Genomic DNA, 26,909 nt, shown 5'->3' with positions numbered 1-26,909 from the left:
TAACTGAAACTTACTGTTTCTAAGTTATGCCTTCATTTCAGCCGTGCCTGTAATACCATTTTTGGGTTATACTGGTACAATCCTGATTCTACTGCTCTTTTGGTGACAAAATAAAAAAAAAAAAAAAAAACAAAAACCAAACCAAACCAAACCAAACCAAACCAAACCAACAAAAAAACCAACCATAAAAAATCATAAACACCCTAAAAGATGGAGCAAGAGAAGGAGAGAGGAAAAAGAAAAGGAAAAATGCAGGACCAGCCTTGAGACTGAGGTCAAAACCGAACTGGTTTTCTGAGTTTTCCAACTCCTGCTGCACCACCAGTGCTGACAAATGTGAGGTTTTCAGTTCCTGCTTTTAAAGAGCCACTTTAATCATAGCACACTGAAGAATCTGATCAATGTGACTTCCAATAAAAGTCAGCAGAACATTCTACATTAAATCAGAATAAATCAGAAGGACCTGTTGCTATTGTTAACGGCTTAATCATATATAAACCCCTTGATCAACAGTGAGTGAGGAAGAAAAAAAAAATAAAATAAAAGGCATGGTAGGAAAAAAAAAGGAAAATATAAAAAATATTCATTCTATGGTCTGATTTTCTCTGCAGAACTCAGTAGGAGCTGCCTTGCCTGCCCCAAGACTTTGAGAACTTGTTTTTAACAAAAGTTTAGTTTGATTTATTTAGCTTTACTTTTGCTCAGTTGTAGTCTGTCACTTTCTGGAGTGCTTGTCTCTCTGTGCTCACATGTAACTGAAACTCTAAACCAACAGCTTTCAACCATTTACAGGAACACAGGCTCTGTAGCAAGCGAAGATATACACAGTGGATAAAAGATTCACTCATGTCTTAGCATTTCCAAGTGCAGCTATAGGAGGCCCTGGATAAAGCATTCCTGAACAATAAAGCATCTTCTCCTCAATTCAGCCCTTAACATAAGAGTTTACTTAGGTTTTTTTATAAATAACAGTATCTAACCTCAGAAAAGCATCCTCAGATCTGGCTACTCAATTTATTCAAGGGCAAAAAATTGTTTAAAATCGACTTAAAAGAAAAATCAAAGCAAGAACACTCTTACCCTTTCCCCAGACGTTTCCCTGTCATTTTTTGTGAAAAAGTTATGGCTATGGTTTATTGAGCTCTCAGTAGCTCCCCAGGACTCACTTGTTTGACAGAAGTATTGCTGTAGGGCTGATTCAAAAGGAGTAGGCACTGTCCCAACCAGGTTCAGAATACTTTATATTTCTGCTCTACACATACACACATCCCTCAGTAAACATCTCAACTATCCTACTTTTAACCATGGGATTTCCAGACGTTACTGTTTAATTTTTTATGTATGTAATGAAAGATCCTTTGCCACAGCTAGTACCCTTCTAGGCACTCTGTGAAAAGATTGAATTAGCACAAAACTCCAAACGTAATTTTATAAAAAGCATAAAATGTTACCGGCTATCACCTTGGTTGATATTAAAACTAGTAAATATAACATGCAGTTCTCTAACATTTAGAAGACTGTTTATGTAAAAAATTCAAATCCCCAGTGTACTCTTGTTCTTGGGGGCATTCATGCAGCCACAGTTTGCAGAAATCATAAGTTTAGAGAAAATTAAATACATGAGCATTTCTGAATAAACTTCAACTATTAATCTTCCAAATGTATCTGCATTTAGTAATTATGCTACAGAGGTAATAGCACATGTTTTTACCAATCAATCTTAATTAATCAACACAGCTCAGCGGCAAAAGTCATGTATTGAGACACAAAGTTTAAAAGACAGAAAGAGACACAAAAAAATCACTTTTTTGACACAACATTTAAGAAAACCATTGAAAACTGGAAGAAATTCCAAGAGTGGTAAGAGGGCTAGATTTGCTAGACAACATGTTACTGAAATTAATTCTTGGCTCTTACCAAATACTTTTAGCAAATCACGTTATTCACACAGCTTAAACAAACCCCCATTTCCGCGGCAATTTTACCACCTAGTTGATTTGTGTCCAGAGCCTGGAGTAAATGAGCACAGGGAGCAGGGACACAGAACCATGGACACGGAGGGCACCGTTACCTTGGCACGCAAAGCCTCTCTCCTCGTAGCCAGCATTGCACAAAGCACTTCCCAATGGGCACCAGCCACTCTCCCTCCGTGCTGCAGTACATCTTGGGGGCTCCTCCTCCTTGGAGTGGTTGACACAGGAGCCCCGCACCTCCACCAGCGACTGGGAGTCCATGGGCACCGTGTCTGGGAACATGGCCAGGTTCTTGACGGTGAAAGGGCACTTCTTGAAGTAGACCCGCACGGACACCAAGGCCACACAGGCGCCCACGTCCTGGAAAGCCAGGTAGAAGCCTTTCCTGCTGATGGGCCCCACCTCACGGACCTCCGTGTTCAGCTTGAGGATGCGGTCGCCCAGGTCCATCTGGGTGAAGCTCTCGTCGGCCGCGATGGTGTCGATCTTGGTGAACTGGTGCTCCTTGAACTTGACTGAGTGGTCGTCGTCAGACTCCATGTAGTACAGGTTGAAGGTCTCTTTGCAGGTGCCCAGCACCAGGGGGATGCTGTTGCAGTCCCTCAGGGTGAACTTGAGCTCCACGTAGATCTTCTGAGCCGAGTTGCGCGGGATCCAGTTTGTCCGCAGCCAGTTGTTCTGGCTGTGATCCATGACATTGCACACTTGGTAAGTTTCTGATTGGAGTGTAATGCTCATCAACACCACTGATCTCTTCCCACTGGAGTAAAAAAAATGAAAATGAATAATTAACTGTTATTCCAACAAAGATAATGTTTAGACCAGAAGCTGTGAAAAAGCAGAAATAACTTTGCTTGGACATCACAATAAAATAAACAGTAAGGCTTGGTTGAACCTCCTCTTACTTTTTCTTATTCAAAAACATAAACATCTTGAATGAACTAATCTGTTCATTCTGAACTAATAAGTCAGATTTTACCAACTAACTTCAAGGTGGATGAAAGAATAAATACCTGTGATTTCCTAAACAATAAGCAGTGCTGTCCTTTCACTCCCAATTCCATGTCCTTACAACAACGACACTCACCTCAAATGGAAGACATCTTCAAAGACACACACATTTGCACTGTTAGAACCACTTTTATTTCTAAGATTAAACAACAGCCCATGGCTCCAACTGAAATTCCATATAATCACAATAAAATGTTACATTTATTCAAAGCATGACAATTGATTTTCCTTGGGATATATGGACTTCTCACAAACAATAACTCCAGAAACTGGGTTGAGCTGGACTAAGAATTACTACCAATTTACCATACCTTGATTAGCTGGTTCTTTTGTGGACTACATAGGCTGTGACACTGGAATGGTTTTTGAAGAACACAGGCTCGTGATTTTTTTTACAGCAGTCGTCAGCTGACAAACTCTATTGACCCAAAACACGAAGGAAGGGGCTTCCTACTTGGGAATTACTCACATACCATCCTACCTGGTTTCCAAAGTCATGCTTACCAAAGAGAACTATTTACCAAGCACAGGGGGAAAAAACAACCAAACCAAAAAAAAAACCCACAACACAACAAAAACTGGAGAATCAAGTACGTCATCAGAAGTCACTGCCACTTCTGACAAAGAGAGACAAAGAAGAATTTCTACCAGAAGAACATCTCCCCTCAAAAATCAAGTCATATCAATTTTCCTATTTAAGATCTCAGTCTAATAATTACTTGTTTTACATAAGCACCTTTGTTACAGGACTTTAGTGTAGTGCAGACAGTAGGAGAGAAGAAAAAAAGAAACAAACCTATTCCCTCTATGAAGACAAAAGTCATGGTGCAGAAGCTTGTACAGTTTCTTGGGTTTACAAGGCATGAATAGCACAGACATATACAAAGAAAGGGAAAAAAAACCAAAACACTGACATATCAGAGTAGCATCTGAGAGTTCTCAGTCCAACACACTAATTTAAGGAAGTTTTGATCTGACTAATAGCTGGTCTGCACAATGAAATCATCCACACACCACTGAAGATGTGATTTAAACCACATTATTAAACCAGCAGATAAAAGCAGTGTAAATACTCTTTCCATTAATTGAAACCAAGTTTACTGCAGTTTCACTTTACAGACCTGACTATACACAAGTTTTATCTCTTTCTCACTAGCTCAACAGAGTTTAAAACACAGTCTTGGATGTGTCTACAGCAGCTGATACGCTGCAGCATGCCATAACAGAGTCGATTTCCAAAAGAGCCGGCAGTGCAGGGACTTCTTGAGTCAAAATTACCACACTGGAGCTCATGGCCACTTGAGAGCTTGGCACCAGCCATCCAAGGATGAAGAGGCAGCTGGACCCTGGCTCCCAGCCTCTGCCAGCCTCCCAAAACCGAGTGAAGGACTCTCCTCTGACAGATGTCCTTGCACAAGCACAGGCCCTGAGCCAACAATCTAACCCTGCCTCCAAGAGCTGTAATTGCCTCCAGTGAAGGTGGATGCACTGATTTATCTGCAGCTCTTACCTGGACAAATAAACACTGAGTAACAACACCTGGATGGAACTACACAGGATTATTTAATGAAATCAAATTTTACAGATATTTTAGGCAGCTCACACTGATTCCGAAGTCATCTAGTGATTATCATTTCCATACAATTTCTAATCAGTTCTATTCTAAATATCCAGTGGAAGACAGAGACAAAACCAGGAACTGGCAGATTTTTAAAACATATCCACAGCAAGATGTTGGTTTTATGAACAAGTCTTATGGTATTTTTTTTTTGCCATAAGTTTCTTATCCAACATGTTTACACAGACTTTTGAACATAGACATAACAAAGGCAGCATCACTACTATGTTCTTCATCCAGAAGTTTCAATTGATAACTTCAAGCAATTATAATTTCAGTAATTTTCTATGAAGATTGAATTGCCTGGAAGTCTGTGTTTGTCCACTTACACAAACAACAAAATTTTAAATCTATCATCCAATGCTAAAGCATTGCTGAAGTTCCCTTCACTCACACACTGGGTGCTAATTTGACTAAAATACTTTAACAGTTATAAAACTGTGGAGATTACAGCTATTTCATTAGAAAAAGATGAAATAAGTCACCAAAACTACAGGAAGAGCATTCAAATCACAACATGCACCAGATTCAACTACACTTGGGAATTCAATTATTATTATGATCAAAGTAAAAGCAAGCAGTACATTTGCATTGCTCATACATTACAAGTCTTCCCAGTAAGTGTTTGTATTGCCATTTCAGAGGGATCTTAATGGTAAACAGATAATAGAGAACACTGAGTTTTTTTTCTATTACGTAAGGTTTATCAAACACCTGCATTCGTACTTGTTTTAATTTTATTTTTGCTACTCGCAATTCACGTGTTCAACTTGCTCTGCAAAGTTACAATCGTGACAAAATTTCTTTTAAAAATATTCAAAATAATAAGTAGAGAGAATTCTTATTCCAGGGATGAAATTAGGCAGGAAAATAATAACAGATGGACAGGGGAGAGAAAATACAACAAAAGACTTGTGAGTCAAGATAAGGAGGGAGAGATCGCTCACCATGGACAAAAAAGATCCAACCTGGGGACACTGGCATAATTTATTATTAATCAAATGAGAACAAGGTAATGACAAATAAAAACTAAATCTTGAGTAGCTCTGGTCCACGGAGCATTACACTGCAGAGGTGTCCCAGCTGGAATTTCTTTCTTTCAATACTGTACAAAACTAATGGATATTTATCAGTCTTGGCTATTGTTAGAGAGGAAATTAGTAGGCAAGTCCTAAATTCTGGAATGATGAAATGACAGGACTATCCTCCTCCAAGTCCAATAGGAATGATAAATTCAAATTTTTTTCAGGAAGATAGCTATAAAAAAGTGTCAGGGACTTTGTGACAGAATGATGTGGGGCACAATTTCTGAATTCATATTATTACACAGTATTTATGTCATATTCTCCTGATGACTTCAGGCACTTTCAATACTTACACTTCAATACTGGAAGCATGTCCAAAAGTGCCACAGCACCACTCCCTTCCCAGCGTGTAATTTGGCATTTAGAAAATGTTCTTTTGTTTGCTTTTCACTTCTAAAAATCTTTTTTGCATACTGTTAATGACAGGAAACAAGAGATTGCTTTCAGTTGCTGTAGAAGAATCTCCAGATCCCCAGTGAGAGGGTCTAACTCATGTCTCTGAAAGACAAAGTTGGGCCAAAAAGGATTTTCTTCTCCAAGATCTGGCACTGTGCTGGACTCCTGGCTTTGGTTTATTTCTTGCAAATTCTTCACAAAAGGAAATGTACAGAAGTGAATGTAGGATGTTTGTAGGATGTCATGAGCAGTCTCAATGAAAAGCTCCCTCTCAATGTGGAAATCTAGGACATGAGTGATCTCAATTCTTTCATCCTGCCTGTGACATCACTTTTTGTGTCTTTTTATCCATCATAATAATAAAAAAAAATCTGAATTACAATAATAAGCAGAGGGATATTTTGTGATTTATAATACAACATATATATGCAACTGTGTGATTGTAAAAAAACCCCATTTTTTCTGTCAGCAACACATTGCTATAAAACTCTTAAAGTACAAAGTATAAAACTCCAACTTCAGATGAGCATTAAAATAACTCAAGTCTAAATAAAAAAAAGAGCCTCCCCACCTACTGTTTAAAAGCTTAACAAAATAGCAGCACAGAGCACAAGAGCTGAAAGGTTGCTATTAACAAAAACCCTGTAATGACCATATTATAGGAGAATGCATTCCAGGGCAGCTCATCACTATGAAAACTTTCCTCATAACATCACCAAAAAATGATCATTCAAGGCCCATAAATACCAACCAGCTGAGATCAGAGGACAGAAAATGATCTGATTTGGGATTTTAAGAAACTTTAAAAGTACCATGGATTTTTTTTTCTACATTTGACATCCAAAAATCAATGAAATTACCTCATGCCATTGGCTCTAGCCAGAGTTTTTTATTTTTTCCTAAGTTGTAAATAAAAGAATGAGTTGGATTGAAGGAGTTTTCTGATTAAGTTTTACATATTTCCATCACATAAAGCTTCATAAGACACAGACTTGGGTACACTCATAGCTTCAACGTAAAACTTGGGTTTCTCCATAGCTAAGCAAAACAGTTCCAGAATTACAACCAAGACAAAATATTAATATCTTGTCTGTTGAATGCTCAAGTGAGATGAGAAAGGCATTAAGAATATCCAGATACTAAACTTTCCCAAGAAAAACTGAGGTCTACCATTTTATGATACAACTAGCCCCAAATTTATCCCAAATTATCTGAACCAGTCAGATCTGTGCTCTATGCACTTATGCTCCTGAGCTTTTAAAGAAGTGTGAAATAAAATAGTATAAATATTATAAGAAATAATTGTCTTACAGAAACTAAGCACACATAAACAATATTGAGAAAGCAAGAGCACATACCTTATCATGGGAATACTAAACTAATAATTAAACCAAATTGCAGAAAGACCAGGAAAGCTGTCTTTTTTCCTCCATCTCTAATTGGCAGACAGATGAGTACTTCACCACCAAATCTGTAAGGACAGCTGATTCTCACCCTTCAGCAAGCAAAAGCCTCTTAATCACAGTGAGGTAAAAAGGTCACCACAAGGAGGAAAACATCTGACTTCCTAACAGACATCTGAATCCAGCATTCAAACACCAGAGCTTGGATAAGCAAACCATTTACAGCTTCATTTTTTTTTTTTTTCCTAGGCTGTCTCCTGGACAAGCAGGTTTCAATCTTATTTATGTCACAGGTTTTCTGGGAATTTCTGGGAAGTAACAGACCCCATGGCTGAAATTTGTACTGAACAATAATTTTTACAAAAGCACCTTTCTCCACAAGCATTGAATAAATTAGGTAAGATTCAGCCTTTAAGTGTTGCTGTTTCAGAGATGAAATTTACCCAGGATAAATTTCTCATGCAAGGCTGTGGATGTGGCAATCTGGTGAAAAAAAAAAGTGTCTTCCAGGAATTATAATCAGAAATTACTTCACACAATGTTAGACATGACACTTTGCTCATAAAAATCAGCTCCTGTAAATATTTTCAATAATATCACAAATAAAAACTATCAGGTTGTCCAGCACCATCCTCTGCTTCACCTAAAGCACTACCTAGCACCTAAAACTGGATGCAGTTTGCACTTACAGGCACTGATGGCAAACCTTTACAAAGAAATAACCAGGACACAGTCAATCAAAAGTGGGCAGAATCTAATGCTCCAAACTGTTTGCTGGCTACCTACGTTTATGCCTCAGTTCTCTTACAAATAGATTCGGAACAAATTAATAGTGGGGCAATGTTTTTTTGTCCCTATTTTATTTATTTCTTGTACCATAACAATGATGCCTTCATTTAAAAAAACAAAAACACAAAACAAAGCAAGAAAAAAAAAAAAAAAAAGAATGAGCAAATGCTCTCAGAAATATCAGCAACCAGGATTTTTAAAAATGAAAGTATTAGTTAAATGGGAAAACAGCACCATAACGAGAAAGTGAAAAACATCCGTGGCACAAGAACACTTAAAAATTCACATTTGAAAGGCCCCTGCAGTTTGTTGTTTTGTTTTTGCCAGCAAAACACATAAATAAAAAAAAGTATTTACATCAAAATGCATGAAACAGGTGCATAATATAGCATTTCCCTGCTAGCCTGTATTTCAGAACAATGTATTTTTACACAATGACATTTCCTAGAGAAATCCCAAACCACCCCACGTTCTCCTATTGTCATTAACACAACAGTCAATGTACAGTGAAATTCAGTAGTGTTGTGCTGAATGTAACTGTAAAAAGCACCAGCTGGCTGTATTAGAAATGGCATCCTTCCAGGTCTCAAATGTCTTATTTATATACAGTGGAATCCTTCCAGCTGTTTAATATTTAGGGCTAATAAATATAATTGGCAGTACTACTGCACAAGGGCAAGGAACACAAATACATATAAAACTACTTCCTTACAGAAAATCTCATTTGTTCTTCGATGATTAAACCAAAAAGGGATACAGAATTCTGAGCAAATTTTACATGGCAGACTTTTTTTTTTTTTTCCTTTAATCCAAACAATATTTGCTTGTTTTCTAGAGAGCAAAACTGAACAGAAAAAAAAAAAAACAAAAAACAAAAAAAACAAAAAAAAAAAAAAAAAAAAAAAAAAAAAAAAAAAAACAAAAACAAAACAAACAAAAAAAAAAACGGAAACCAAGCATCCTTACTCCAGTTGCTCCTGGAGCAACATGTCCTTCAACCACTGCCCTGCACAGGCCATGAATAAAGATAAATTGGCAAGGTAGAAAGACAAGAAACAGCAATGTTGGATCCAGGAAAGAGTCACACCACACCAGCCAGTCCAGAGGTGAGACTCAATCCCAATTTTGTGCAGGACAGTTTTACCCCTCAGGGGCAGATGAAGCCCCGAACTGAGTGGGAGGTGAGCACAACTCTTATGAGTTAACACAGTCTGGTTGTTAGTTAAAGAGGAATGGAAATGTAAGAGTTGTCCTGTGGACATGATGTAAAATTTGTGCCCCTACTTCCAGTTTTGCAGCAGATTTGATGGTGGCAAAGCCACCATAGCATCACCAAAGTGACACTGAATGGAGCAGTGTCCCTCCAGCTCCAGAGGATCACCAATTCCAAGGAGCTGGGCTCTTTCATGGGCTCTGAGGAAAAACTCCAGCATCTCTGGCCTCCAACACAACAAAACCTTTTATGATTTGAACATTGGATTTAATCCTGCACATAAAGGCAAGAACTGTGACTCTGCCCCTTCTGAAAGGCCTCGATTCCATGGAAATCTTCGACTCCCCAGCAGAACGCAGATGGGGAACTAATCTAGAAATGGAAACCTTTAATTTGGGTGAGTGGCACATAGCTAACGCTTCATAACTTCAGGTGAGGCAACAATTTCATTTGAAAACTCAAACAACTTCCATGACAGCTGGAGACCACAATCAATCCCATAAAAGGCTGCTCAGAGTAATTAAAAGGCTGCTCAGAGTAATTACCATAATTTAAAGGTATTTGGGTTGTTTTGGTTTTAACTTTGTTCATGTGGCAATGTTCTCTTTTTATATCCTTTAGCTAGGCAGTTTCATGCTCACATATATCCAGATCTCCATCTTTAAAATAATTTCTTAATAACAACTTGTAGAGGCTTCCTTTTCATTCATTAGTTCATGCTTTCATTGAAAACTGCATTCTTCAATAAAGGTATTTAAATTATACTATGATAGTCTCCTAAATTGTCAATAAAACACATTTTTTCATCCTGAGACTGCCTTTTTATTCCTGTAGACGGCAACACACGTTAAAGGAAATAGCATCTGAAATCCTGTCTCAGCCTCATACCTCTCCTTTAATGAGGACAAGCCAAAAGTAGCTATGAATATACCTGAAAAGCATAATATTCATATTGCTTCCTCCAATCCCCTGCTTGGGAAGCACTGCCAAAAAAAAGGCAATAAATAAAAATACTACTTTTTAAATATAGCTATCTTATATGGTCTTGAAAATTAAATACATGCTAAAATCAGACAAGAGTCATTACGCTTAAAAGGCTAAGTTAAAAATACCTCCAAAAAGGTGATTATTCTTTTGTCAACTGCTGAGTCAAAAGAGAAAGGGTAATTATTATATTTTTTACTGTAACTCTATGGAAATTAATTTCCTCACCATACAATTAGGAAAAGTTAGTCCTGTGCACATATTTCCACTTGTTCTAATTGAGAAATATGTCTAATACAGGAATCCATATTTCATTGACATTTCATATTTTCTAAAGATAAATTTGTTTCAGTTGAACAAGAAGAAAGTAATTAGACTGGGAATTCTGGAGATAGTCCAGATATCTTCTCAACCTCTGGCTGAGACACTCTTGATTCCTCAAGGCTCTAAAACATTATTAAACAATTACTTTTCCTGTGTCAGGCTAGGGATGAAAGAAGAACACATGCCTAATTTAATATGAAATGAATAAACAGAAGTAACTCAACCAGGATTTTAACCAAAGATTCTTGAGGAGCAAGGAGCTGATTTTCAGTACTATAGTGTAGCAGTAAATTAGAGATATATTGTTTTCTAAAAATTCTGTTTGTTATTTGATAAATTGTACACACTGGGAACTACAAAAGAGTATGCCACAAAAATATGTAGTTTTACCTTTAGAAAAAAAAAATCAACCAATCATAAGAAACCCCCAAAGAGTTAATCATACTTTTACAGCTTTCAGGTTCATTCAATTCCAGTCTTTGGTAAACAGCAGCTCATTAGATAAAACAACTGACAAACACACAAACAAACACTTGAAAAAAAAATCTGGTCACAGGTCATGGAAAGCCCAAGGAAGAGCCAAATGTCTCCTGGAATAGGATACATCCAATATTAAAAGGCATTATCATATTTTAGAGAAGGCTCACAAAGAACTTCAAACTCACACCTTATTAAATAGGTATATCTGCGTACTTGCTCTGTGGGAGATTGAGCGACATCAACAGGAACAGAAACTCCTGACCTATAATCCTACTCACCTGATTCCTCCATTAGACCTTGCATGTAAATGTGAGGCTGAAATTTCATTTTCTAGCTTACTATGGTACAGTGGAGCACAAAGTGCTTCCAGAAATCCACTACACTGATTGTTATCAGTGGTATCAATACCTTACTGCAGAGATTAAACATGGTTCAGAAAATTACCCTAAAGAGTTCATGCCAAAAATGCTTCCATATATTACTTTTATTTACTCAATTTCATTTCTTTGTCAAAATGGTGCATATAAACACACTCAACAGTACTGCACGGCAAGTTTTGTATTTAAAGACTCAAAATTGCCTCACTTCTAGGTCCTGTGGTTAAAAAATAAAGTTAAGCTTGCTCTGCTCTCAGTAAGACACTGATTACATGCATGTGAAAAGCTCAAAATGAAAACAACTGCACAGGAGAGAGGTTTGTTATTTTTTAAACAAAACACACTAAATATAAACAGAAGCCTGCTGGGAACGTGCATCAATAAATGTGTGTTTGACTCGGTTCTCTGCTTTTGGGACTGCAGAGAGAGAGAAAAAAATCAGACAAAGATTTCAGTGTTTTGTTTATTTTGCTGAATTGTGGCTCCAGAGGTGAAAGTTTACACAGAACCAGGATACAATGAGCCCCTGTATTTGCCATCCAGGTAGCCTTGCAGAAGTGACCACATGGTCTTCCAGGCTGTCCTGACAATAACCTCCACAGGAATGGGTGAATCACAACCCAAAGGAGGACAGACAAACCAACCTTCACCCTATCTCTGGTCTTTTCCTGCCACAAGCTCAGGGACTGTGTCAAATCACTTATGTCTCTGATAAAGACTCAATTTCAAGACTCCGAGATAAGACTGCTGCAGCCTTTCTAGGTGAGTTAAGTCTTTGAAGTCCCAGAAACCAGAGATAAAATTTACATTTTAATATACTTGGTTAGAAAAGCTATCATATGTGTATGCAACACACTTTAAGATCTTCAGCTCCAGCCCCTTGCCTCCCAGGGTCCACGTTGTGAGAGTGAATTTCAAAGCCCACAGAGAAGCTGAGCTGTCAGGAATCTTTCCCATTGCTGGAATCAGGATTCTACCCTAGAAGATGGATGGGACCTGGTGAGAAACCCAGGACATGAAGAGATTTGGAACGTGCTTCAAGCCACAGGAAACAGGGACAATCGAGTATCACTGCTGATTTATAACCCATGAAATACAGCCAGTAACACAGATTTACTGATAGGCAGTGAAGTGCAGAAGTACATTTCAGAGTTGTTTCATGTTTGCATGTCCCAGAGCCAACATCCCAACTGGGAATGTTTTGGGAAATGAGAACTTCAGCTTGAACTGAACCCACATGCTGCTTAGAGCAGCAGAAAAAGAGATGGAGAACATGAGAAGCTCATAACCATAACAAGAGAAGTTCCATTTTTGAAAAGATACTGAACAAAATTACTGCTGCTGAACCTCAGTGGTGCTGCACCCAAAAGCAAAGGACTCAGGCAAACAAATAAACCAAACAAATGAAACAAACATTATCCAAAGACAACAGCAAGCCTCATATTCCATATACCAAAATTCAAGTGCAAAGACTAACATTTCTGTCATGGAGGCAGCAATCTGTGCCCAATATACCAGAATTACAAAATTGCTTGTCCATTTCAATTATCAGGGAAAACAAACAAACCAACCAAAAACCCAAAAAAACTGAAAAAAACCACAACATACCTTTGAACTCACAGGAGTATTTCATGCAGGTGATGCTAAATACACACTTTATGCCTAGGAGTTTTATAATTTATGCATTAAACTTTCTGGAATATTCCAGCCTGCTAATTTTAGATGCAATATTATTTCTTGCTAAATTAGAAATTGTGTCTACTGTAATTATACTGCACTCCATAAATAAGAATACTTACAATAGAAAAATAATTTTGTTGCCATTATTGATAAGACAGCAATTATTTACTTAAATCAAATACAAAAAGTCAGTGAAAAACCTGAAAAATCATTTCACATTCCTATATATAATTTAAACATATTTAACATTTCATTTCACTACATACAGCGATTTGGGAAAGAAAATAATACAATACTATTTATATGCCTACTGATACCACAGTTTTAGAAAAAATTGCTTAGACTTAGAACTTCTGCTAAATAAAATTATGTGGGCAGAGTCCAAGAAATTAAAAATATAAGAACTATTTTTAATAATAATAGCTTTTTATTATAAAGGTAATACTCTATATACCACATATACTTATTTTGTATTGTAATTTGTCTTTAATTAAAGCATTTTTGACTTCTATAAAAAATTATAAATTGTTTGTACTGCTCTGTCTCAAAAGGCAAGGATATTTTTGCAAGCAGGAAGACAACAAAAATACAGCTTTTAGGGAAATATAAAGCAGGAAAAGAAAGCTTAAAGTATCAGATACACTGGAGGGAGAGGAAAAGCGGGAACAAAACGATGTGAGACTTCCAAGACCAGGCAATAAGACGATAGTAAGTGACAAGCAAGAACTGAAGAAAACTGCAGCTGCAATCAGAAAAAGGAAAAAAAAAAATATCCAAAATCCAATACAAAAGCAGTTATGATTCAGAAACTACTACGGATAACTGAGTCAAGGATAGAAAGAAATTCAATCAAGTGGGAGACGTAGACACAAAGAAACAATGGAAAAGGCAGGCACTGTAAACACAAAGATGTTTACCAGACACCTGGGGAAGAACCAGAATAGATCAGCAAGTAGATATAACAGAGGCCAAAGAGAGAGACAGAGAGAGAGAGAGAAAAAGAGGCAAATTCATGCAGCTTTCCAGAAGCTGGGAAGGCAACTCCTAATTAAATCTGAAGGCTGTGAAGGTGACAGGATCTAGAGGCAATATACTCATGTTGGAGCCAAGCTGCAGCCTGACTACAGCAAACTGAACACCTCCACAGGCAGAGCATGACAATTTAAGTAAGAGTGACAATTTGCAACATTCAAGATGGGACATTTTGGATACAAGCTTGTCTTTCTCAAGATGGTCTAATATGATGTTCTAAAGTATAAATTAAAATCCACTGCCCTTAAGAAACAACCAAATTAAAACAGCACAAACAAAATACTTGGCTAAAATACTCTCTCTGATGTCTTTTTCTTGAGAGGAGTGCAGAAATGTGCATCTGACCTCTAAGCACCACACAGAAAACTGAACTTGCACACAAAGGGAAGTCACGGCCCTGCACAGCTTAACTGCTGATTCTGCTCTGTCCTACTCCTACCTTCTCTTCTGCTCCCTGCAGCAGCTTTAAAGTGCCCATACTGGGAGCTGAGATGAGGAAAAAATCCATCTGCATGTCAAAAACAAACTAAAAATACAAAAATACCAAAAATTTTTGCTGGCAAAAACACACCAAAAATAGAGCAAAGGGAAACAAACCACCCAAACAAACAAACAAACAAACAAACAAAAAAAAGGAAACAAACCAGCCTTAAGTAAAGACACAGAAGTGGCTGCTATGATCAACAACATGATCATAACATGAACAACATCATGAAGTGTTAATGCCAGTTCTTAGGCTGGGACAGCAAGAGAGGGAGTAGGGAAATCCTGAGGAACCAGTCTGCTCAGCCTCCATCCCTGTGAAGATAACGGCAAAAGTAATCCTGAGACTTTATTTCCAAGCACACAAAGGACAAGGAAACCATTAGGAAGAAGAGTCAGCACAGTTTCACAACTTTCTCCCATAACACGCTGACAGAGAATATGATCAAACACAGAAGCTGAGCAGACAGGGAGGTGAACTGAAACTCAATAGCCAAGTTCAGGAGGTTGTGATCACAAATTCTGGCTCCTGGAGACACCCCAAGAGCCCAATCCTGTTCAACAAGCTCATCAATGGTCTGGGTGATGGGGCTAGTGACACAAAGCTGGAGGGGTGGGCAGGATGCCAGGGGGACGAGCTGCTGCCGAGGGGGACCTTGACAGGCTGAAGAAATGGGCTCAGAGGAACTACAAGAGGTTGAGCAAGGCAAAGTGCAAAGGCCAGAAGTGTGGGAGGAATAACTCACTTAGAACAACATACAAATACTTGAACTTTTCCTTGGCAAAACTGGATTCCTGTGCCACATCATCAACTCAACAAACAAACGATGATCACTTCGATACAGAGACATCTAGAGCCACGTAATTGCTTTCTAGACTGTTTCCCCTCCCAGGATGGAGAGGAATCACTCAATGCACTGCAGCAAGGAGTGGCAGCAGATCCAGCACTACTCTGCTTTCCTGCATAATTTACAGGCACCTCATTGTGATCCTCAGGAGAGCATCCCGTGTCTGGCACAAACCATCTGACCATGCAGGTGAAATTGTCCATCTCAGCAGCAGCAGCAGCAAGCACAGCACAAACCTCAGTGCAGCAGAGCAAATCCTGCTCTGCAGGTGATTTAAGGTTAAATCAGGAACTCAGTCGCTTGCACTTGGCAGCGTCTGTGCGTGCACACAGGTCACAGAGTTGCTTCTTTAAATTATGATGAGAGAACTCCCATTCCAGCCAAGCATGAGAAAGCAGAGTGTGCCCTGAATACCTGTGCAAGGCCTTTTGGTCCTACATAAAAAGCACTTTCCCAGACACCTTCTGCGATTCCTCAGATTCAATCAACATTTTCTGCTCCTCAAGTCTGTATTATCCTAAGGGGCCTGTCTGCTCCATCAGCAGCAGTAGTGGAGAAAACTTGAAACAAAGTGTCATAAGAACATTTAGTGGAAAGCATTGTTGGCTTCCATTGGCTAAGAAGCAAAAAAACCAAACAAGTCTGTTAGGGAAAAAAAAATAAAAATTGGTGAAGTTCTGAAAGAAAAATGTTAAACATCTATACAAAAGCCCCGAGATCCAGGAAGCTGAACCAGTTTTAAGTTAAGCCGCCTCCTCCATCAGCAGGGCAGGTATCCTCATTCCACAGCAGGAACACCATTTCTGTTACCTATTCCCAGCTTATACTTAGCAGCCTTAACTTACTTAAATAATGTTAATTCAATCATGACAACAATTCTGGGGTGACTGCGCATTGTGTGATCCAAGGAGGGATCAAACAAACCTATGTCACAGAAACAACGTAAAATCCAAGCAAGCGTTTCTGGTTTACGATCACAAAATACAGCACTAACTTAATACTGAAGATTTAGCAAGAATTAAAATTATTTAGGACGCACTAAAGGATAAATAAACTGAGATTTACACAGCAAAGGCAGATTAGCTGTGGAAAAAGGAAGAGCTCTTAGAAATAGCTACTCCACAAAGTAGGTCGCCTGAAGAAAAAAAAAAAAAAAAAAAAAAAAAAAAAAAAAAAAAAAAAAAAAGTTTAATGTTCCTCAAAGTGAGGTAATGGCACTTTTTTTGTAACAGACAAGTTCAGGAAAGTATTTTTACCATTCTCTTTATTACTTGAAAAGTGGTAGTACTGAGAAGGACCAATTCCATTGTGAAAGGCATAATAGGAATCTGTAAGAGTGACTCATCTCTGCCCATAAAAACTTTTGTTTGAATGGTAGATGCTATTTTGTAACACAGATTTGAGAGAGAGGGCCCCAGGCCTCTCCACAGTGAATTATCACAGCAGAAAGAATACAACATTTCTCAAAACAGAAGTTCATGTTTTATCAGACTAAACAGTATCTGTAATGTCCTGGTTTGAAATAACTACAAAAACCGAATATTCAAGTGGACTTTTCTGTAACATTCGAATACAAATGTCTGAGCAGACAAATGGACTGAGTCATCCTTTAATGACATTATTTTCTGAAAATAGAGACCTTAGCTAAGAAAAGGGCAACCAAAACTATACAGAAATTCCAGCCTTTGCCTGAAGTAGTGGAGAAAAGTTAAAACAAAGTATCATAAGAACATTTAGAGGAAAGCACTGTTGGCTTTCATTGGCTAAGAAACTAAAAACCAAAGAAGACTATTAGGGAAAAAAATAAATTTGGTGAGGTTCTGTGTCTTACACCCAGAAAGCAAAATATTAAATATAGCACCATGTTAAACATCTATACAAAAAACCCCGAGATGTAGGAAGATATACCACTTTTAAGTGAACCTGTGGAATTTTTTCGGTTTTACTTAGCCAGAAAGTTTCAAACAATCCACAATCTTATTCTTTTCCTGCAGGGGTACAATACATGATTCTGCAGTCATTTAAAAAACTTTAAAAACGTACTGATCTTCCTGAAAGTCAGTAACTGAGCACACCGCATCGTAACATAATGCAGGAAAAAAGCAAAGAAATATTCCCTATGCTAGTTTTGTGTCAGCCCACTCCCACTATCCCATTTCATTTCCAGTGAGGAAGAACTGGTTTCCTTTAAAAGTAACTTCTTGTGATATTCTGTTGGCTTTATCTTTGCCTTTTTTTTCCTTCTTGGTTGCCCTTTTTTTAAGGGGAGCAGTGTGGTGGGACAAGCACAACCCAGCAGCTCCCAGGTGATAGGAACCATTTGCCTGCTCCCTTGGACAGCAAAGCCCCTTTGAGGCCACTCTGCACAAACAGAGCCTTAACAGCCCTGCAATTATCAGTAATTTCAATCAACTCACCAAAGGAAAGGTTAACTTGGAGAAAAGGAAAGCACGGCAACTAATTAATGTGTCAAAGTAGTATTCTCTGCTCTGTTAATGAAGCTTTAGCAAGGACGTGGGAGTGATTTTTTGTTGTCCAGGCTTGAGGATCAGCACTGAGTTGGATTGAATAATTCCATTTGGATTTAATAATTCAGTTTTAATACCCGGCTGTTAACAGAACCTGAAGAGCTCTGCCAGTGTCCCCTCCTGCCCAGCAGGAAATTTTGCCATGGAAACTCCAAACAGGTGAGGATAGGTAACCCCAGAAGGAGCTCCTGGCACAGGAGGGAGACAAGGATGAATGATGCTTTCTCTGTTTAAAGTCACATAAAATATTAAAAACCCACCAAAATCTCACCCTAAAAGCCCCCCAAAAGCAACCAAAAAACCCCCAAAAAACTAAAACAAAACCAAACAAACGATCCAGAAAAGAAAAAAGCCAAACTAAACCAAAATCTATTACCTAACCCTCTGTGCAAATGTTGCAATGCACCTTTGAGGCAGGCATTATCATGCTCAGTCCATATCTGACTGTGACAGCTTCAGATACTAACAATAAGTAAGTTTATCCACTTCGAAGAACATGTTCTTCTCCTCAAAAAAGCTTCTTATTTACACTCTGCTTCCATCTGGGAAAAACCAGTATATTGTTCAATCCTGTTGCCTCAGAGAAATTATCATTTTCAGTTTGTTTTTTATGGGAAAGGAGTACACTGCAAAAAAACCAAAATAAAATAAAAATAAGCAGTAACTCCAAATTACATTAAAACCACAAAATATTTTCCCATCGCAAAACAAAATCCACGTGAAATATTGTTCAAAAAACATGCAGAAAACCCCAAACAAACACTCCTCCTCTTCTTACTCATCATAAAAGCACTCACTTCTTTCCCTCAGAAAACATCTTTCACCCTGACTAGTTTATGGAAAAAAAAAAAAAAAAAAAAAAAAAAAAAAAAAAAAAAAAAAAAAAAAAAAAAAACCACACCACTACCACCAAAAAAACCAACCAACCAACAAACAAAAAACCCAACAAAACAGAACAAAAAAAACCCCCAACAAAACAAACAAAAAAACCCCCACACATCAAATATATTGAAGGGATTTGTGAAGAATTTTATAGGTAAAGAGTAAATTAGTCTTGTTCCTCTGACCACCTAAAAATCCAGTTAGTTTTAGGGCCACTGAAGTGTCTTTCCAGGGTAAATTATTTATTATTTAAGTCTGGTAAGCTTCCCTTATTTCATTACATTGAAAATTCTACATTTTTCCAAAATGGCTGCAAAAGAGCAATAGTTCTCTCCCCTGAGCTCAGGATTCAGTTCTTTTTTTCCAGGAAGCAAATGAGGCCTACAGATCTCTAAGGTCCCAAATCATTGCAGTATCACTGCTTCTATGAGGGAGAAAAAAAAACCCCAAAACAAAGAAAGACCACTCAAGAATAAACCCTCAGTTCCATAAGTACCATATTCACCCAGACTCACCTCTCTGGGTGGCAAGTGAGCCCTGCTAGGGTCACAAGCACAGAGGAACCTGACTATGATCAAAAATATCTTAAATATTTATTTTTTTGTGGGCTGGGGCAAAGAACAGCAGAATCGAACTGCTACAAACCCAAAGCTAACAGAACCAACCATATTTTAACAGAACAGACACTAGACTGGTGGCACTGCTTTGAAGGTAAGAAGCCACAGGACATTTGTGTGCAATCTGCAGTCAGGATGTCAGTCTAGGGAAAATAAAAATCCCTTATTTCTGCCACTTGTGGAACAGGCTTTGTGATTCTGTGCAAGCTTGAACAACTTACAAGAGCTCACAACCTATTTTTTAAATTATTTTACTCCTTTCAGTTTGAAAGAGGGGCATTCCTCCAGTGCTCCAAAAATCATCATCATTCAAAATTTACTGCAGTATCAGCTAATACCTTCAGCTCCCAGCAAACACTGTCCTTGGCCCATCTCCCATGGGACATCCAGCAGAAATGGGAAGCAGGGACAAGTCAAGAGGCTGGGTTTACCCTGCAGGTCAAAAGCTCTTGACATGGTAGAAAACATATGTTAGGATGATTCCAGAGCTGCAAACTCTTTACTGAAATGTTTGGAGCACCTACTGAAAGAAACCACCCCCCTACCCCAGGATCCTCAAAAAAAAAAAAAAAAAAAAAAAAAGATGGGAATGAAGACAATAACATCATTTGCCACAAAGCCACTGAGATGTCAAACAACTGCATGGTCTTTGAGGTGTGGAAATCCAGCTCGACTCCAGGGTGCACACACATGGTGATACCACCTAATTCAGTGGTTTTACATCTTCTTTCCTACAGGACCTTCAAGTTGAAGAAGAGTGGGAAATCCTGATGAATGGCAAGATCTGGTCTGCATTCTGATACTTCTGGAGAGAGAGAGTTTTAAAGTTGTATTCCAGATTCTGGCCACAGGTCAAGGGTCCCCTTGATTTTGTAATGTGGAATGCAGCATCCTCTTAGATCTCTCCTAGGACACCTGTTTTGCAGGGAGAACACCTGGGGCAGCTGCAGGAGCTCAGCAGTCCTGGGAAAAGGCAGGATCCAGAAGACAACAAGAGAGGCTCTGAGCAGTCTAACTGTGACAGCAATTCAAGAGACTCTGAATTGCTCAGGCATTCATTCATTTTGCATTTTACTTCTGGCACCTTTGGCACTTAAGATAAAAATAACCCATGCTAGATAATATTTTGCCTGAGTGAACAACCTGCAAGGTGCATAGGCAGTGAGTCAGCATTTAATACTTGAATTAACTTTTTTTTTTTAAGTTTCTGGACAAAAGGCTCTGAACATACAGTTATTCCATGTTTTCTTTCCCCAGCCTCCTCCCACATCAATACCAAGCAGAAAATCCAGAGGCCACTGAGATGAAAGAACAAACAAACAAAAATCTTCAGCGATTTTAGGCAATTTGGACACAGTCCTGAGAGATGTTTACAAGAAAAAAATATCTGATCACAGCAAAACTTCTCTTAGGAACAGAGATTTTGCTTGGATAGGTTAAAAACTCCTCCAGATCCATATTCCACCAAGGCATCCTCAACATATTAGAGTTCATTGCCCAAAGAGGTCTAAGTTTCTGGTGCAATATTAGGATTGGCATTGGAAAAACCACTAGAAAAACATTAATTACATATAGAAGCAGAAGGTTAAAGACTAGCTAGAAGTTGGAAAACTTATTATATGTGTTCTACTAAAACTTGCACCGAGTTTAAGGTCAAATCAAAGCCATAAAATGCCTGTCACCAAGAAACTCCTTTAAAACACAATACGTGCAACAGCAGTCGACAAGCTCAAAATTTTAAATCCTCGTTGTAACAATTTTACCTGAAGCACATGCAAAAGTGAATAAACAGATCAACTCTCAGGCTGTCAGCTCTCCCACTAAATTTATACCTTGCATTACAGTCTGAAAAATCTTTCTTTAGAGCCACATTTGTTGCAGAGCTTTACTCACAATGTTATAATTTCAAGGCTGTGAGTAGAAGCCAAATAATGTCTGGATTGAGACACTGCTGCTCACAGCTCAGTTATGGAGCCACTGACCTGAGCACTACCTTGTGCCCTGCTTTAATCAATTTATTAGGAACAAATTCCAAACTACTCAACATTTGTTCACTATTCCAACAAGATAAAAATGTGTAGAAGCCCAGAAGATAAGGGCACATTAATTAAAATTAACTTTTCCCCTCTCCATTAAACACATCTAATTTCAACAGAGCCTCATGTCCACCTACACCTAAACCCATATAAAGTGAATTACATAGACAGAAATGAGCATTCAAGCCAGAGAAAGAAAACACCTCTGAGGACTTCAGAAGCATTAACTAAGCTGCAATGCAGGAATCTGAACACAATCCTTCTGTTTCTGCTTTAACTTTGCTCCAATAATGATACGCAGCTGTATTTACGCTGCTGAATATTGACGTAAAATGCGCCTTGCAACCTGTGTAAGATAAGCAATGCATCTGGCCGGTTTAACATTAACTTTTGGCTCTGCTGACCTGAGTTTTCAAAATGTCCCACCTCAACACCCCCTTCATTTTCTGAGCCCTGAATAGCTGCACACACAGCGTGCAGACCTGGTTCGTGTTCGCAATGCTGGAATTCCTTGGCAGCACTTTGATCATGGCCCAGCGAGTGGTAATTTTCTGTGTTGAACATGTCAGTCTAAAAAAAAAAAAAACACCCCACCAACAAGAACAAACTGCTCCCAGTCTCAGAAATCTAAAAACAAAAAATCCACAGTTGCCAAAGTTATCTGCTTCTTATCAAGATCTGTGTTTGGCACCAGATGCATTTGATTCATTCATCATTGTCAGTGCACTAGCACACTAATTATTTCAAATTGTTTCCTCAGGCAGAGGTCTAGGACAAATGCAAGCAAGCCAAAAATAGCAGTTATGAATAATTATGCATAATTTACCTCAAGGCCTGGGCCAGGCTATCATTAAAACTTCTTCTTGCCACCTGTGATCCCAACTAATTGTGGACTTAAAATTAGTTCAAGATTACTTTTTTTTTTCCTAATACAATGCCCACATTTAACCTACCTATTAAAAGTTTTCTGATGTTTTAAAAATTCCCAATAAAATGTCAACAAGGTTCCTTTTTTTTAACAATGCCTTTGTATTTCACAGCCTGACAAGAAGTTTGCTAACAGGAAAAACTTCAGAGACAAGGTCACCAACCTCACTTTAAGACACTGCTGGAAAAGTTTCTTAGAAAAGCACAATTCCTCAACCTCAAAGTAAATCCTGATGCTCTAAAACAAAAGCTGTTTCAGTCCCTAAAACTCTCCCTATTACAGTTCTGACTCCTTCTTAAGGCAAGAAGAGAACTTGCACAACACTGACTTTTCTAATAGAAAATACAAAAAAGAAAAATATTTCTTCTTCTAACGACCAGAAGAAATTGATCAAAAACACTTGCTCCCCCAAATTCAGAAGTGTCTGTTTAATTTTACAGATAGCAAACTCATTAATTCCAATAGGATCCAAAATGTAAATGCTTTTTCAGAACCAGAGTCTTATTCCATTCATTGTAATGAATGTACTCCTATGTTCTTGTGCTGCTTTAACTGTTCAAATTACAAGTTTAAAATAGAAAAAGCTCAGGGGAAAAAAAAAAAAAAAGTAAAACCCACCCTGACTATTTCCAGTGGAAGAAACATGTATCTCACAGGGGAAAAAAAAAAAAAAAAAAAAAAAAAAGTATGTACCACTGATAATTCCTAAGCACTCTCCAGTTTGGGAACAGAGCACGTTGCATTTTGAGACAACAGAAAATGTGTAACAGTAGCCACAGATATTAATGAAAAATTACAAGTGCTGCTTACTCATGGAACACCATCTACAAATCCCTCCATTCAGGCACCCAAACATCAGACCTCTCAGGGATAAAAATATTCCACTGTTCAGCAAACAGTTGAAGACATGAAGTAACCAGACCGGCGAAGTTCTGAACCTTTTGGAGCTAAGGATATGTTTATGTGATCTTTTGAGACTTTCCTTAATCAAGACAATAAAAAATTATCAGAGCAGAGATTTTTCTTTAAAGACAAAAAAAGTTAAGTTAAAATGTAAGATGTTATTAAAAAGAACACACACACATGAGAAGATGAAGTCAGCTATCTTCTGGATAGCTTCATAAAACATTAGTCGCTACATAGCTCTGCTATTAAAATGTGATGTTCTTAAAATATTCATGAATTATACACAGTGTGATCAGCTCTAAAGCTGACATACACAGCTCTTCATCAGCACCAGACTTCTGGCAGAAGACAAAGGAAGCTAACACGTCCTAAATTTGTGTTAACTTTCCTAAAGAGAAGAAAAAATGACAGTCAAGTCTCATCTCAATCCTGTGTCAAAGTTCCTTGTGGTCACTTCATTGTTAGGGACCTTCTGCCACTGAAGTTATTCACCCATCTGCTTGTGTTTGTTATAAAGAGAAAGGAAGTGCTTTGCAATTTGTAGAATAGCTATCTATCTCCAGAATAGGCATCTCCAGGTCCTTCAGGACTGAATTAATACAATCACAGCAAAATAAGTTCTGGAATTCAAGTGACTTCTTCCACTTCTGTTTTCTACAAGGAGAAAACAAAGCATAGACTCATATTTCAGCTCTTTTCTCACATAGCTCTTCTATGTGAGGTATGGACTGCTAAATGCTCCTCAAAGCAGAAGCATTTTCATTATGTACAACTCAAAAGCTTTGTTATGAGCAAAGTTTTCACAACAACTAAAACTAATAGGTAAACAACATCCAGATATTGCTTAGAAACTAATGAAATCTTAGCACAAAACAAATTAATATAATGAATTATACTACAAACTGCACTATAACATCAGTCATCTTAAATAAATTTCTCTCAGCACATTTCATCAAAATAAATTTTTCCAACTACAACTGCAGTGATGCTCTTGAATTATTTTTCTTCCACAGGCCTCTACATTTTTTTTCCAGACTCAAGTTCAAGCAGCTTTATTTCACATCGCTTCCATGTTACAGCCTCAAATTATTTCTCATAAAACATCTGCTTTGAGCAAAACAGTATCTAGAGAGGGGAAAAAAAAATCCTATTCACTGCACTTGCAGAAGGAGGCTAAAAACCACAGGACAATGAAGTATCAGGTATTTATGACAAAGTGGAACAAATTCAGAGACGCTGTGAGCTGCGGTGTCCATTACCCACAGCGAAATACACATAACTCAGGGTGAAAAGAAGCAAACAAGCAGCTTGTCCCCTCACCCCAGCCGGGTGTTTTATTTCATTGCAGGACAGCAGCCTGTGATTCTCTTCTCTAGGAGAGGGTGGGAATTGCATTCCAACTCTGCATGGCTCTGCTGCCTCCATGAGCCACCATGGCCCAGACCAAGGCAGCTCCAGAGGGAGTTTGTCCTGTGCAGGAAGCACAAAGCACAGGGCAGGAGAACACTGGGCAAAGGGACAAAGCCCCACTCAAATGCAAAGTTTGTCAGTGTTTGACCTTCAGCTGTTTGGGGTTTTTTTTTTATCTGCGAGCTAATTTTCCATTCTCATTTTTCCCCATCCACGCTGCAGTTCCGGAGTACAGTAAATCTCTCCTCTTTTTTTTTTTTTTTTTTTTTTTTTGGGGGGGGGGATGTATAATCTCTTTTAATATCCTGTGCTCTCTTATCACGCTGCAGTCCTCCCCTGTAATATATTGCCCATAAATTTTTCAAATGATATGAACTTTCCCAGCTATGGAAATGATTGAAATACAACTTTAACTATTTTGTTCTGACAGAAATATTCTAGGGAGGCTCACGCTTGTTCTTGACACAGAAGCAACATCTGGGTCATGCAAATTTAAAAACAGAGTAAAATTATTTTACTCTCAAACTCTAAGCCATAAAACGCACAACACCAAAGATGATTCTTTGTCTGATTTCCTCTGATTTATGATATGCATGACTTGATCATTAAAGGAGGTGCATAAGCAATTCAAGTCAAATATGTGTAATTAAAATGCAAAAACTCAAAAATGTGATGAAACATTGTTACAGCTGACAAATGTATCAGCAATAAACACATCAGGAGCAGGGCCTATGGATCCTATGCCACAAATAATAATGAAACTTAAATTCGATTTTGTTGAGGTGTTACATAATAACATTTTTTAAAGCACAGTGATCCTCCATGATAAAATGCAGTTCTTTCTAAAATGATCCAGCTCACTGACTGAACTGTTTCATTTTTGCTCCTTTTCCAGCTCTTTCCTCAGATAATTCCACCAAACTCAAACAATTGTATTTTCTAAACTGAAACTCTGGCTTGGGTCAATTCCAGCAACACTTCCAGCTGCTCAAGTAGAGTGGTGCCTTTTGAAAACTGCAACTTATTTTTCATGTTTCACAGCTTCCACCTGTCCCAGTATTCCACTCTACGCAAATTCTAAGGCACACTCTTATGCAAAGCAGGCTAAGGATCCCAATTTGCACAAAACTTTAAATATGTGGATTTTTTTACTGCAAGTTACCCTCTTGACAGACCTTTGGAGAAGTCTAACGACATATCTTACACAAAAGTCTTCTGCAACTGTAGGTCCAATAACCTATTAAATTTCCCATGCCTGCAAGTACAAAAAGCCAGAGGTAATATCATCAAAAACTGAGACTGCCCTCAGTATTAATGTCCAAATGCTTTCCAAGTTCCAAAGTTTATACAATAAATTGTATTTATGTGGTTTGATGACTTTTCAAGGTAACTGTTTGAAACTATTCAAAATTGTGGAATAAAGGCAATAGAGTTTAAAGAAGACATGGGAAAAAATAAAATGGTAGAAGCTAGAAGAAATTATCTCCTAGACTTTAACTCTGCATACCCAGTAAAACCTTTGTACATTCATTAAATCTTATTTTATTATGAAAACTTCAGAAGCAAGAGGCCTAATGAAGACTTAACTTCTCAAAAAGAGGGAAGTGCTCCAGGCCAAACCACCCCATGCCAGTGAAACCAAATTAGTTGCTCAAAACAGAAAGGTTGGAACGTTCATTTTTTTATATTAAAAAGGTAGGAAGTAGAGAAATAAAGAATAACCTTTAAGAGCAATAAGAAAGTACTCAAGTTCTGTAAGGCAGATATCACATTGCACGTTGTCAATACACTGCAGTATGAAATCAATGACTATCAAATTAATTTCTTATTCACTCTTGTACCATCAATCATAAGGAACCTGATATCAATACAATGATTTGGTCTATAGCCTTCATTTGAATTAAAC

General features: G+C 38.0%; 1 protein-coding gene across 1 annotated transcript in view; it reads right to left on the bottom strand.

Annotated features, from left to right (window-relative positions):
- The window catches only part of EPHA3 (EPH receptor A3), a 168,678-nt gene that overhangs the window by 128,273 nt on the left and 13,496 nt on the right, over window positions 1-26,909 (bottom strand). The window contains 3 exon segments of the mRNA XM_066340812.1: window positions 2,072-2,114; window positions 2,116-2,174; window positions 2,177-2,733. Coding sequence (XP_066196909.1) covers window positions 2,072-2,114; window positions 2,116-2,174; window positions 2,177-2,733 — 659 coding nt within the window.

The sequence above is a fragment of the Sylvia atricapilla genome, chromosome 2, assembly GCF_009819655.1.
Source record: "Sylvia atricapilla isolate bSylAtr1 chromosome 2, bSylAtr1.pri, whole genome shotgun sequence".
Classification (NCBI taxonomy): domain Eukaryota; kingdom Metazoa; phylum Chordata; class Aves; order Passeriformes; family Sylviidae; genus Sylvia; species Sylvia atricapilla.
Note: the sequence above shows the minus strand (reverse complement) of the source record. Positions and strands in the feature narration are given on the sequence as shown.